Source organism: Nilaparvata lugens, chromosome 8 (genome assembly GCF_014356525.2).
Source record: "Nilaparvata lugens isolate BPH chromosome 8, ASM1435652v1, whole genome shotgun sequence".
NCBI classification, from domain to species: domain Eukaryota; kingdom Metazoa; phylum Arthropoda; class Insecta; order Hemiptera; family Delphacidae; genus Nilaparvata; species Nilaparvata lugens.
The window spans coordinates 43246407-43262604 of NC_052511.1; the positions used below are offsets into that span (position 1 = coordinate 43246407).

General features: G+C 35.4%; 1 protein-coding gene across 1 annotated transcript in view; it reads right to left on the minus strand.

The window, feature by feature from the left end:
• The window catches only part of LOC111044357, a 125821-nt gene that overhangs the window by 54656 nt on the left and 54967 nt on the right, over positions 1-16198 (minus strand). Inside the window, exon 2 of the mRNA XM_022329484.2 lies at positions 11822-11942. Coding sequence (XP_022185176.2) covers positions 11822-11942 — 121 coding nt within the window. The remainder of the gene's footprint in view (positions 1-11821; positions 11943-16198) is intronic.

Consider the following 16198-nt stretch of genomic DNA (forward strand, 5'->3'; position numbering starts at 1 on the left):
AACATTTGAATTCATTAGTTCTCGACCACAACTGAACTTCAATAAATTCATTTGCCTATGAATATTTTATCGGTTTTGTTGAAATTCAATTATAATTCCCAGCTACAAATGAAGCAACAATCATTTAGAATGCATTAATTGCTTTCCCATTTCGTAGAGTAGCATTATATTATTAACTACATAGATTAGTGATGGAATTATTGATTTATCACAAAGCGTTATGTTGATAGTGACCTTTTATTAACTCATTACAACGTTGAAATCATAATTCCATCGGGATATTATCGAATAACGATTAAATTGTGGTTGGTAACAGAACTGCATACCAAATGAAGGATAATATCATAAAACATTTCTTTGTACAAATAAACTTGATCTAGATGATAGCAGTATTGTGTTATCATAGGAAAATCGGATGAAATAAATATTCAAATTACAATCGTTGAACGTCTCCTAGTTTTTGGATGAATCGTCACAGATAGAACAGTTCCAAAAATGATGAAATCATCAAATTTGGTAATGAAAGAGATTTCACAATGTGAACTCACATCCTAAGGGATCACAAATTACGAGACATCAACGTTATAAATGCAAAATGAACTCGGAAAGTCGTTATGAGAGAATTTTAACCGCAGTTGCTCAACCTAATTACACTAATAAAGATGATAAAGGCGTTCTCCACCTCATTAGAGCCAACTAAGATTCAAATCTAACGAATTTTCATTGAACATGATATCAATGATAAATTATATTCTTTCCCTAACCTAAGTGTTACAACCGAACAAAATTGTCATAAAAACATCTCATTCCCATGAATTGAGCTATTACTAAAGTTGAATCATTAATTTATTTTCAAATTTGCTCAGGTTTGTATTCAGATCCTGTTTCTTCTCATTTAAGGTTACTTGTTAATTTACTAGCCTAGCCATTTATCTTTTGGCACATTAAAAAATAATCCTAATGTACTGTTGTGTTATATAATAGGAGAATCTGATTTCTCTGATGAACCATACTGTTGTCTGTGGAATAAATATATCTCATTGATGATTTTCAGATTCATGAAATTCAAGAATATGAACAATTATCTCAAATCACATATGTACCTCAATATGAACAGAATTCAGCACAACAAAATATGACCATCTCCACCACTAGTACACAGGCTGCTAGTCACATATGTAAATCTCCTCACATACAATACAGTACAGTACAGTAAGCTATATGAATTTGACTCAGTTGATAGCTGCAAATACCATATAATATGCAAATAAATACAATTTATAATTGTTCAATGTATGCAAACAATCTAGTTTCCAGTAGCGTAGTCGCGATACAACACTGATATCTTTCTTTAGAGTAATTTGTGTCAAATTTATATATTGTATTGCGTGCGTTGTATAGTATTTTATTGCACTATTGGAAGCTATATATTATTGCACTATAGAAGCTATGGGATATCGTATTCCACGATAATCATTCAATAATTCAACACAATTTATCTTCAAACCCTTTCAAATGATACTGAAGCAATAAACATTTTTGGCCTACTTACAAATCATCCACTCCATATTTGAATAACTAATTTCTTACATTCATTAACATTCAATATTTATTCAATGGTTCGTATTTTCTTTGGAAATTGAAATTGAATTAGGAGTTTGTTGTTTAGCACTAGATTATACAACGATGACGGACATCTGAACAAATTGAAAATTCTGGTCACCGTAAATATTCGATAGCCACAAAAGAAGCCTTCAATTCCATCAAAGCCATTGGCAACCGACCTGTCGAGAGTGTTAATAACTTCCAACATATTCAAGCAGCATTTCCATTCCTCCGCTAAATTGAACCAACATATATCCAAGCAACATTTCCATTTCTCTGCTAAATTGAACCAACCGGTTATGCAAAGGTTTCCGAAAACTCCATATTGCTCCGGGTTTATTGTTCAACGGCAGCGAATTGCACAATTCTCGTCAAAAGTTCTCATCAAAAATTTATTGACGCCATTCGTTTGTTTGACGGGAAACGGCTACCTGAATAATGTTTCCGGCCGAACGAGTGGATTAGTATAGTTTCCATCGGAATTATTTGTTAGCCACTGTATGTATGACCAACGGGTCTCACTTCAAAACAAAATTGTTTTTCAAGTCCATTTTGCAGTCACGCAAATTGAATTCGCCGCGGAATGTATAAAATGTGTTCGATGTTTTTGATTAATTGAAAATTTTCGAATCATCAATCACTTTGTGCTGTTGAGTTGACCACAGAAGTTGGATTTGGAATGTCTATATTGGATGAGTGGGCTTTGATGTTTTCAATATTTTCATTATTCCATTTTCCAATAAAAAAATGTTTGCTATTGGTGAATATTCCCACAAACATTGTCTCTGTTTATTTATAGAAGCTGAAGAATTCATGGAAATGATAATGATCTATATTCATCCTATTCAGAATCATATTCACTCAATAGTATACGAGAACTCAAAAGTAAGTCAAGAAATGAAATAAAAACAGACAAATATTTTCTAATTCTACAGTTTTATTTGGTACAAGACCATGGTTTCTTGACCACACAGTGACTCAGTCGAATTTTTAAGTCAAGAAAAATGTACCTCAGATTTTCAAAACTTACGGTATAATGTCCAATATTACAACTAATGGACCTATAAACACTTTTCAAGGGAAATTTTACATTTCATAATTCTCCATATTTGATATGGAGAGGCTATATGTCACATCCAGGAATATTTTCGATTACTTTTGTATTCTTTAACCATATTATTAAGGCATTGGAATGGACAATATCAGTTTCCAGTCTAGTAATAATTGGAGATAGATATTACTTTCCAAAGATATACATACATTCCATCACAGACGAAGTATTTGAATTAAGTTCAGAACCGAATTGCGTATCACTCAATACCTCGACTATGACAATAGCGAACTGTGTTGCAATCTACAATCAACTCTTGCCGGTCCAACAGACTTCTCCCCCCCTCCCGATCCATTATTGTCCATCCAATATCTATCCAAATAGAGTAAGATGATTCCAATTAATGTTGGCAAACAAATCATCACAGCATCGAGTGGAATTCTCAATTAACGACAGAGAATACACCGTTGGCCAAATGAAATTCCTGTGCAACCTGAGAGCTGAACGCTGCTGTGAATACACATTCAATTATGATCATCCAGTCTGTAATCCTGTGCAGAGTGCAGGTGTGCTGTTGATTTAGTGTTTTCTGTTTTCGCAAACAATATTACCATAAATAATTTCAGTGTCTCGTGTTGTTTTGAATGGAAAAGTGCAAGCACGCCTCATTAATGCAATTCAATCGAATGAAGCGCGTATTTATTATCGCGTTATTCAGGTATTCAAACCTAATTGGAAATGATAAGCAGTCGTGGTGACCCAATCGCTTCTCTTCAAATTGTAGTAATTTATATTGTCTATTTTATCGGGCAATAATTAAATTGATTTTTTCCCCACATAAATTGAAAATGAATTGCTCACTGTTGATATTGTTTTATTTTGAAATAGGAGAATTCAATCAACCACATTTAATCTACCAGAGAAATTCAAAATACATTAACAAAATTAATTTTATTAGAACATTTAATATTATTCATGCGCCGGCTTCTCATTTACTCATTCACAATGCGGAGATTAATTCCAGTTCACTATTTGTGAATTCATTCGAATACAGAATAAATCAAAATGATGAATGAAGATGAAGTCTTAATTTGAAATATTGATTGTTCATAGCGGGGATATAATATAATCATTAGATCAACAAAATACAGCGTATATTATTCTTCGAGTTGGGATCGTTTATACCTTGTTTCTGTTCTACAAGGGGAAATAAAGAAGGCTTATGCTTTTTGTAGCAGAATGAAGTTCTCTCACTCTTTTTGGAAGAAACAAAACAAGAGAAAGGAAATGGACTCAGATTCTCTTACTAAGTCACATGAATTGTTATCCCAACTCATTCAAAAAACTTGTTGTTTGCAACAAAGAGCCTCTGAGAGCCTAAACGTTTCCGGCCGGTGTGTAGTCTACAAAATTGAGAAATTTTGCGATTAAAGTGTCAGTCATACGTTAAGTAGACAATGTTTGGCCGACAGTGCTGATGGAAGTTCATAATTGAGGAGGTAATTTGAGGTTGGCGCTGGTGACAAAAGTTGAAAGCCCACTCCCCTACCCTTTACAACCCCCTCACCCACCACAAACACACACCTGAATAACAAACGTGACCCCTTCCCCTCGCCCAACCACACACGCTAACACCTTTACTACTCGTATGCAAATTTGACAGTAGCGTCGAGACACATGGTGATAGAGGAAGATAAAAGACAGAGAGATAGAGTGAGTGTAAGTTTGAGAATAGAGTGCGGCAGAGGAATGCTGAAAATGTAGTAGCTCAAGCGGTTACATTTTGATGTGGAAGTGATGATGGGACAAGTCTATCACGGGGGAGAGAAATTAGGTTAGTTTCATAACATGGGAAAAAATGTTTATGTGGGAACAGAAGACTCTTCAAAATAAAGTTGGTACATCACCTGGCTACAACTGCCAACTATAAATTGGAGTTGTATATAACACAGTAAGTACTGCCCTCTATGGGTAGAATACAGAACTTCACAGGTTGATCAATCAGAAGAAGGTAGGCGAAGCTATTAGATTCTCTTGTGATTGGCCGCTATCACACTCTCAACATTTATCTACTCCCATTCAAATTCGTTTAATGATCCAATTATTTACAATTCATGGAGCTGATTGAGGTAGCAACAACTGTTCCCCGGGTTTATTTTTATCAAAATTCTGGAAAGAAACAGTTTTGGGTTTATCCTGTTGATTAGCACTCAATGATTCAGTGGCCCGGGTTCAAATCCCGGCCCGGGCAAGATATTTATCTCGGGCTAATCCCGTGTTTCAGATGGACACGTTAAGCCGTTGGTCCCGGTTGCCTAAAAAGCAGTCGTTAGGTCATGTCAGAGGCCCTGAAATTGATCAGTTGCGACCTGAAAACTCTGACACCAGACCTGAGCCAGCCAGGTCACACGATATTATTATTATTATTTAGCTCTCAATCAATTACAACAGTCTGTAATTGAATGGGCAGAGGAGTTGAAGTTGAGGCAAATGATGCTGGATGTGAAGAAAAGTAAGGTCATGGTTGTGTCGAAGGGAATGAGAGAAAAAGTGCAAGTTATGGTGGATGGGGAGGAGATAGGGAATCATGGAGGAAATGGACTGAGGCTATCCCAACGCTCTAAAGACATACTGGGGAGAGACAAAGAAGAAGAAGAAAAAGAAAAGGGAGAAGAAGAAAATGAAAAGGAAGAAGAAGAAGAAGAAGAAGAAGAAGAGAAGAAGAAGAAGATTAGCTCTCAATCATTAATTTGATATTGTGATTGTAGAAAAAAAATTATCTACGACATTGTCAGATGCTCATCAAACAATCATGTTTATCCCCTTCAATTCTCATACAAATTTTCCACACATGGCGCTTCTAGCTTCATAACTTCTGCTTCTTTCTCCTTCCGACCTATTGCCCTACAAAATATTTCTGTGAAGAAATTTTCATGCATGAAAAAGATGTGATCCAAACAATAAAGACGAAAGAATGTGGTTCGCATGAACAAAAACGAAAAGATGAAAATAATGATGCGAAAAATGTTGGGAGATAGGAAAGATAGTGAACAGTGTGGGTTGAACAGAGAGATAAGCCGGATAAGTTAAGAGAATAGGTCGCATATTTATGCGTGGATAAACATATACATGGCAGGAGAGAGTTTCGAGGCGAGAGAGGATTTAGTCGGAGTGACAAATAAGTCAGGATGGAGTGGGAAAGGGTGGAAGGGAGAAGGAGGATACAGAAAGTGAAAGAGATAAAGGAGGAGAAAGAGCGATTGAGAAAGAAAAGGTTTCTGCTACGGAGAGACAAAGACTGGAGGGAATGTGATAGAGGATGAGAGAGAGAAAAAAGATCAGCAGAATGGAGTGATATAGATGATAAGGAAAGAGTGGAGAGGATAGAAAGAGACAAGGACTGGAGGAGAAAAGCAAAAGAGGAGACAGGGATGAGGGATTCAGCGAAGGAGAAAAGGGAAGAGTTAGAGATTAAGATGATTTAGTAGGATGGAAAGTGAAGAAAGAGGAGATGATATTGAGGTAAGAGATACAAAAGAAAATTCAGCGGGAGAGAGGACGAGAAGATGAGGAGAGTGTGATAGAATGAGAAAGTGGAGGAGGCAGAGAAGAGAAGGAAGAAGTTAGAGAGAAAAAGGATTTGGTAAGATAGAGAATGAATGAAGTGGAAATGATATTGAGGCAGAAGAAACAGTAGAGAATTCAGCGAGAGAGGAAAGTTGTGATAAAGATATGAGGAAAGTGAGATCGAAGGAGAACGGAAAGGAAGATCGTGTATGAGACGGGAAGACAAGAAGTGAGGAGAATATTCGATAGAAAAATAAGAAAGAGCGAAGAAGGAAAGAGAGGTTCGGCAATAGACAAAGGAAGGGTTCAGCATTAGACAAAGAGAGTGCGAGATTGGAAGAGTATAAGCAAGCTGTCCCATTCATACATTACTTATATTTTATGTGTAATGCAAATTAAGCCAGGGGGTCCGCTCTATGTTTTCTCTCTCGAAAGGGTAATAAAATTCACTGCAGCGTTGCCGGGTTCTCCGCTCTCCAAACACTTCACTGGCCACAGAAAATATGAGTCGCATGCCGCAGACACCTTCGGGCCAACAGCAGACTCGCTTCGCTCGCCAAGTTGTGATGACAGATCTGCCGAAAATGGCCGGTTCGAGCATTCGCTATCATAAACCCGCAGAGGTTTGGGTGATTCATGGGTGGTGGAACGGAGTGATGGATCATCTGCAAAGTTGAAGTGGGAAGTTTGGTTACATTTTTGTGTTTGCATCCCAGTGTTGAGGCTGGTTTGAATTTCATGAACATGGACGTACAATATGTCAGTAGGAAGAGTATGCTGATGAATGAGAGAAGGTTATTAGGTTATTCAATTCATGTTGTTGAAATCACATTCGTAACAGTGTAATATTTCTTTACTGATAATTATTGATAGTCAGAATTCCCAAAGTATTTTTGTTGCAGTTTTACTTCTAATTGCAGCTAATCGAATTTTTAATTGCATTTCAGTATATAAAAGAGGAGCTAATATGGTTCATGACTTCAAACTTCGAAAGGCTTTATAGTTCATAGATTTTATCATAAATGACAACATTGAGATATCCCTGATAGTTCATCTAACCATATCACCTCCTTTATTGAAAACATACAATACACAAACTGGAGAAACCCTATAAACTTCAATATGTAGTTTACACGTGTGTTCTAAAAAGCTTGTCATGTGTGTTTTCCATAATACTTAGATGAGAAAAAGTTGAATGAGTTAGGAATTTCAGTATTGCTCTAGCTAAGAGAGATACTACTGGAATAAAATGATTCAGCCGAAAAATGCATGGGATTTCAATCGTAATGCAGTATTATACCATTTAAATCAAATTTCATACCATCATAGGACAAATCCTACACAAATGCATGTGTAGTAGTAAAATGCTGAATCAATATAGGAAAGCGGCATTAGTACATTGTATGTTGAAATATTCAATGCATGTCTAACCAGTATGAGTTATCCGTCATGAACCTGAAATACGCTTATATTATAACGATTGCAAATTCGATTTGGTAATAATAAATATTGTATGTGGATGATATATTATGTCTCAACGGTAATGCGGTGTAATGATTCGATGTAAGTGAGTATACAATAAATAACCCCTGTAACATCAACCTTTCAAGATTCTTAAATCATTATAATGATTTGTATTTTAACCTTAACTTACAAGAAATAGAATACCTATTAGTGTTTGTTGGCATGAAAAAGTATTTCACACCACATTATAGTTTAGTACTTTGCCACTTGCCATTTGCATCTTAGTAGTATTACCAGTTGATGCTGTACATCTGTATGCGAGTAATAAGAGAGAGTAGGGTTGTGTTTGTTTGTTCTTGTTCGCATCAAAACATGTCAACTTGTGGATTGCATACCGGAAAAACGGGAATGACTTAGATCTCCAAATTTTGCACATAGATTCTAAAAATATCAATCTCGTGCACCTGGAAGCTCAAATTTTAATTTTCCTTCCGGATTTTTCAGAATTAATGTTTAAATTTCATTAATGGCACATTCGATTTCATTAAAAATCACCAAATTAAAAAAGGAACATCTGTTTCTATATTGCTTTCTACCTGAAAAACATAGTTTTGAAACTTCGTTTTCCTGATGCAATGTCTAGGCCTACATGTGGCATGGATTATTAATTTTTCAGCTATAACCATTTTTGAGACAAAGTGCTAAATAAACGTCTGCAGTTTCATTAATGCTGTAACGGCAATATGAAAACGCATGCAGTTAATATGTCTTTGAATGAAGGTGTTGCTATTTACATGAAGAAATTATATTCATCCATTTTTATTTAATTAAAATTTCAAAATTATTCGAGCCCTGATAGAATGACTGACTCACTGTACAGTCAGTCGAAAATTTTAATATTGGAATGAGGGGTATTTTGGCAAGCTGAGCAAAAAAATAAGGTCATATGCACCTTTTCGTTATACTGTATCTTCAAATGAAAAATGAGTTTTGTGGGTTGTCAAAACTCCCTCTGAAAGGGAAACTATTAAACTTATTCTATATTTTAGTAAAATAACAATGATCATTCATCCATGTATCATCTTCTATACTATAATAAAGGAAAGAACTGGATTATAAAAAGGTGTAAAGTATAGGGAAATTTTGTTTGACGCATTATCACGTCAGAACTACTGGACAGATTTACTTGAAAATTTTTTTCATATAGATTCTTGCTTAACCGAGGGTGGTTATAGACAAAATTTAAAATTCTTCAAGATTTGATTACATCAAGTTTTCAGTTTGTCAAGTTTTCAATTATATGTCATGCTTCCAGTTTGTATGGAAGCAGCAGAAGATTTCTCTTAAAAGGGAAATTAAAAGGTAGGTATGATTGGGGATCCTTTTCGAATAATAAAAACTGGTTTTCCATCACACCCAAATTTTTTCCGCCATTTTGAATCCAACTTCTTTTTTAATTGAAAGGTGCTCATACTGATTTACTTGAAATGCAGCATATAAATTCTTAATCAACCGAGGATTCTTATTATTTTGAATTCTTCTAGATTTCATTACGTCAAGTTTTAAGAAAGACCCTTGCGAAGCACGGGTTACCTGCTAGTTTCCCATAAAATGATACTACGTATATGATGTAAACTATATGAATCTACCACCATCACCATGAAGATATAATGTCCATACCATGTATGACCACAGAATGCTTGTACTGAGAGAAAAGATGTAAATTTATTGCTGGTATAGTTGTTGAACAATATCATTACAACCACATAACAGTCAAGTACCCACGTTTCTTACAGTAGATTCAACACCGGAAATATGAGAAATAGCTTAAAGTTGGCACAGATATCAAATAAAAGTGTGACGCCAGTGAAAATTGAACCACCAACTTGCTCAATGTTCACGCTGTGTGAAAAGTCAGGTGAATTCGCACAAAGAAAGAATGAGTAAGTAAATGTGAGAGGGATGGAGTTTGAGGGAGGGGGTGAGAGAGAGAGAGAGATAATTTCGATAAATCATCGCGAAAACACTGGTCGGCCAAGTTTGGCAACAGAGCGCCGCTCGCCGAATGTAATTTCCCGCGCTAATGATTTATTTTCAACCTTCTTACGTCGACTTATTATCAGATTATCACATGATCCTACAAGAGAAACTAGACTGAAGTCAGGTAGGGTGCGGGGAACAAGGAGGAAAAAGAGAGAGGGATTAGTTTTGAACCCTTGGAGGTGCGTTCGTTCCCTTTGTCTTATCTACCTCACCCGCCCCCACCACACTTTTGCACCTCGGGCGGACGGGCTACTCGAGTCAGGGTTAATAAATTTTGCCAAGAAATCCGTGAGCTTTGTTGCCGTGCCGCTATCTGGCCGGATCGGACGGATTTAGCGAACGGACGTGACCTTCTGTTCTCGCCCTGTGTTTTGCGACCGAGCCTGCCACATTTTCCGCCTGAAATCCAGTCTCGCATTCCCACTCGTATGTGGCATAGGAGGTGATCATATGGATAAAGATATCATATCCTATCATATACCGATATATGAAGAACCATATACCGTTATTGATGTGACTTCACCCATGTGGTGGTAGGGGTAGCACTACCCTTATGTGGGGTAGGAACTGCTCATGTAGATATTATACAGATTACCGATATGAAGGTGCCAATTTCTATGTGGGAAACGGATTGAAATAGACATCATACAGATGATATTAATTCATTTGTGTTTCAATTATTTTGTTACGTAAAGACTGTGATTAGCTGTTCATTTCGGCAAAACATTTTTATAAATCTGGTGTGGCGCACTCGCACAACTTTCCTTGCCGTTATGAGAATTGATCACCTGACGCTAGTGTTCACGCGCATCTCAAGTCTACTTATAAACAAAGATCTGAGCCAGCTGATGACAGGACAATAACGCTGGAGACATATGAGGTCTGCTATCTCTTCATAGTGAATGATTTAATAGAATCAACAGTTGCAAACAGTTTGCAATAGAATAATCACATTTTCTCGAATTTCGAGCTTATTTTCAATTTCAGGTGAAAATGTTACTAAAAATTAATTGTAGAGATTTTAATGCTCAATCTTTTGCACTCGATTTTTTTTTTGTTTCAATTGTATCTATAGCCTGATAATTAGGAATCTGAAATCCAACTTTGCATAGATGGGGCAGAGCTCCTGAAATTTTTACAGATATGGGACTTGTGGCAGTTGATAGAGCTTATCAATGACTATTTTTTTAAGTATAAATTTAATCAAAATCGTTGGAGCCGTTTTCGAGAAAATCGCGAAAAGCCCTGTTTTTGACAACATTCTCTTCATTTTAGCCGCCATCTTGAATTGAATTTGATCGAAATTGTTCGTGTCGGATCTTTATATTGTAAGGACCTTAAGTTCCAAATTTCAAGTCATACATACACTGTATAAAAGTAGTGAATGAATTAATTCAATACAGAATATATTTATATGTAGGGGAGGGATTAATGACAAAGTATAGATATGATAATATTGTCATAAAAATATTTCTATTCATATTTGACGGAATAATCAATCAAATACGAGTTTCGTATGGTCATCATTCCGATTTCCTTTTGAATATCCCTATGTGAAAACTAATCATTCCCTGATTGGAAGGAATCGGTTATTGATCATAATAATATTATTATGTATATTATGTACCATACACACATTGAAATGATAGTCCCTGTATTGTTGGGATCATATGGATATCACAGAAAAATTGATTCTTCATTCTTCGAAAAGATTCTTTGTTCACTTTGGATACTTTCGAGTTCACCTGAGAGGAAAATGTCAATTCTTTTATCTCATATGAAATTCTCAACTCATAATATTCATCTCAACTCAACTCATATCAATATTCTTATCATATAATAAATTATAACTCTAGAAGAATAACATATCAAGATCAACAGTCATTCTTCTTACCATAGATCTAGTGTACCTAGATACTAGATATCACCCAGATCTAGATCTAGAACTACTAGACACTAGTTCTAGACCTACTACGTGGCCTATCATAGATCACGAGCTGCTTCGTAACTCGGTCCTCTAGGAAGGATGAGATGTTAGACGCCAATAACGTAACAATTATGAAGCTAGTTAAGTGTGTAATGGAAGCTTACCGCATTCTCGTGATGAAGGTCGGAGTAAATTGAAGTGGCGTCCAGAATACTCCCAGGTCGGAGTGCTTCACCTCGTCCCATGTGCCGTACTTGATCAGCTGGCAGGCGGGTGATGGAAGGTCTGAAAAAAACCAACAGAATTCAATCAATGAAACTGATAGTTTTAGAGTAGCGTATCGGTTAGATCTCTCCATAGAATATATCCTATATGTCACCTATCTACTTTTATCGTATCTATCTATCTATGATCGAGTACCGTTACTCCATGAGCAGACGTTTCCTCATGACTTGGAAAATGGATTAGAGAGATTGATTTCAGATTACAGTCAAGTAAAGATTGGACAGTGATATAATATGAGATCAACAGTGAGCTATTGCCTTTGTAGCGATATAATATCGGTGGTTCCCAACCTTTTCTGTTTTGTTATCCACCTTTCGATGATTTGTAATTTCCGCAACCCACCTTTCGATAAAATGTGATTTCTACTGAACCTTTGGTCCGTGATTGATGATTGTGATAAATATTAGTTTTCCAATTCAGATTCTTCATGCAATCACATACATCTCCATTCATAATATCAGTTTTTAATTCACTAATATAGAGTGCCCTGCTAAAAGTGGGATAACATTGAAAGATCAATATCCGTTATATTTCTAAACTCTGGTAATGTATTGTTTTTTTCTTATTAATTTTTTTTAATCGATATATTTTGTAATAATTTATTTTTGTTTTTCTTTCGTCCTGCGTGATGATTGATACATTATTAATATTAGATTGATTCTTCATGTATATTTTTCTTGTTGAATTCGTATCAGCCAGCTTTCTCTGTCTCTGTTTTTTTTCTTGTCTAATTGCATTGCTTCTCTAACTGTACTCCATCATGCGGACGTGATTTTATCACTTGCATGGTAGACTATTTTCACATATTTTTTATTCATAGCTCTATAGTATAGGTAAGAAAGGAGATTCATCAGTATTACTATTTCTTTTTCAATATTCAAGTGATGAATTCCCTTTTTTTATTAGGCTATACCTCATTATGATGTGTCATTATCATTATCATAGTATTTATAAGTAGTTGGTTATTTTCTTACACTTGCACAAGCTGTTTGTTTATTTTGTTCTTTTCTTGATGAAAAAAAATTATTATATTATTATTATTATTGTATAATGCCCTACCAATAATATGAGATAGCAGTCATAGATTATCACCAGAAGAGGTAATATAAAATTAGTTCCGAAGTGGAGAGATATGCGGAGCAGAGAAAAGTGAGGATACAGCGGCGGCGATGTTACCTTGCTAAAGCGGCCAGCGTTCTCTAATCTCTAGTGAGTGTTCAACAGTTCATGATATGCATACGAAGTTTTCTCTCTAAAAGCACTGAGTCTAATCGTTAAATTGGCAGCTGCTCTTCTTTATATGACTCTATTCATCACTGCAATTTTGACTGATTTCCCTCCATTTCTCTGATCTGCATATTCAATCTCCTCCAAGTCGGAACTAATTTCGTCTTTTTTCTTTAGGGCTACTTTTGATCAGAACTAATTTTGTCTTTTTTCTTTAGGGCTACTTTTGATCGGAACTAATTTTGTCTTTTTTCTTTAGGGCTACTTTTGATCGGAACTAATTTTGTCTTTTTTCTTTAGGGCTACTGTTGATCGGAACTAATTTTGTCTTTTTTCTTTAGGGCTACTTTTGATTGGAACTAATTTTGTCTTTTTTCTTTAGGGCTACTTTTGATCAGAACTAATTTTGTCTTCTTTCTATAGGGCTACTTTTGATTGGAACTAATTTTGCCTTTTTTCTTCAGGGCTACTTTTGATTGGAACTAACTTTGTCTTTTTTCTTTAGGGCTACTCGGAACTAATTTTGTCTTTTTTCTTTAGGGCTACTTTTGATCGGAACTAATTTTGTATAGTAATCAATTGATCATAATATATCAAACCTGATGTTACATTATAGATAATTATATGATATCCAGCAGTTTACCAATAGTTCTGATCTGTAACTAAACGTATATGAGGATTAAGGAAAGATACGTTGACCAACCTTCAATAGCGATTATCTATTTAAATTAGGCTTTCGGAATAGCCTAGTCACGTATCACCAATAGTTGTTGGGGCCGATGTCACATAATTCGTGCAATTGCTACAATTTCCCCAAGGTGTAGTATAGTAGGTCTGGGTCCACACACCGGAACAATTTGTAGTGGCGCGGTTGCGGTGTGCCTCGAAACCTGCATTGTCAGCCATATTTGGTAATCAGCCATTTCCGCAAACAGCGATCGGCACTTAATCCCCGGAACAAACAATTTGATCGAACACATTCAGAGTTAACGCTCGATTAGGCATGAGAGGGATGGATTCTGTGAGCCTTCTGAGCTGGCAGCTAACTGCTGTGCCAAACTGGATCCAAGTTAGCGCCGCCGATGCACACAATTTATACGCAAAGTTATTATCCCTGTTCAACAATCAATTTACATCTTTGGTTTAGTGTGCCAGAACTGTATTAGCCCAACTTCGATTAGTGGAGCACAACTGATGGGCATAAAGCTCGCTCACAAACTCTACACAAACGTCAATGTTATCTGTTGCAAACTGATAGAGCATATACGACGTCATTAAAAAAACTCAAATTATGTCTCCAATGCCTAGAAAAACACACTCGCACTGATTATAAATCTGTAAAAGTATGCCAAGATTGTAATTCAAAAAAACATCAAACTTTACTTCACAATGAAACATCGTTGATTTTAATAGAATTGAAAAAATAGAATTCTGGCGGGATGAAATACATGTAAGAAGGAGTTGATTGAAAATTAAATAACTGAAGCTAAGATCAACATAAGATACTGTTAACGCGCTGTAGAAAAATGCAAATGGTTTGAATATAACTTATTTCCACCTTGTTTACAAAATTAATGATTATTGGCGTTATGAGATCCATGTAATTGAGATTGGAATAACTGAGAAGATACTAACTCCGCCTGATAAAGTTTTTTTTTCATTTCATTCATAAAGTATATATTAATTTATTTGTATTATTTCAGAGAAGATACAAAATAAAAGATCAGATCGACAATTATTCAATCAAATTGTATATTATTGAATTGAGAGATATATTTGACAAAGTATCAGTAATTGTTGGCTAATTGACAGAAGCAGTCAACATATCCGAGAAGTAATATCTGAGATGACATAATTAAATTGAGAAATGGGTATTGTGTATGAGGGCATGTAAAAACGAATATGTAAATGAAAATATAGTGTATTTCATGTGCTGGGTAATTTTATTGCTGCAGAGAAATGCCAATCGTTTAGAATCTCTGTGATTGTGAAAATCAATACAAATAATACCTTATCATTCCCATAAATGAGTTTCCACTCATCTTCTGATAAGTTACTTCACGAATAAGTAAATGCGTCGATTTAGGAATATTTAATAATTGTCATTCGATACTCCGACAATTTTCCATTTGCATTAAGTCGACATTCTCTCACAAACACTATTCTCAACTATGTGGGTTGAGATAATTTCACAAATAATAGAATCGACTATTCTTATTCACTTCTGATGTTTACTAAGTCGCTATTCATGATTATTCTCGAATCATTACTATTGTGGTTATTTCTTGATAATAATAATTGGAGAATGTAGAATAGATGGGGAAAAAGGTGTATTGTGTGTTGGTTAAATTTTGTGAAATTGTAGAATAGAAGTGAAGATATTTTGGTATGGAAGGGAGAACATAAAAGTGAGAAAGAGGAAGAAAGGAGAAAATTGAAGTTTGATACTGTCGGTTAGCTTGTCCGCAAATTGGACGCTGGACAGGCAGTCTGCAGAAAGCTGCATCAGCAAAAATTCAACTGAATTGAGACGTTGGACCTCTCGTTATCAGATTTCAGATTGCTTCCAGAGAACTTTCAGCTCAGCTCTGTCAGTTGGTCCTTCATGTACAGTAGTTCTAAATTATTTTATTAAATCAACTCTTCAAAGAATGTAAAATTGGTTGGATTGGCGGTTAGAGTTACATTATAGAGAAAAGATAGCGTATAGTAAGAATCAATATTGTATCAGTTGTCTCTGTTTATATCCACTTTCTATGATTGGATAGGAGCAGTGCACTCAGTATCCAAGTAATGAAGATCAACTAGAGTTAACTCCACTTTATTATAGATTCACAGTTATGGATTATTCTACAGTAGTTATTATTAGATTATTAGTTGATTACTATTATATTATTTTCATACAGATATTAGATTCACAGTTATTATTCCAAAGTTATAGTTTCTCATTTCCTGGTCGTTCGGCTTCTACTACCCAACCTGTAGATTTATTCATCATTATTCACTTATTCATCCATTTATAAATAAGG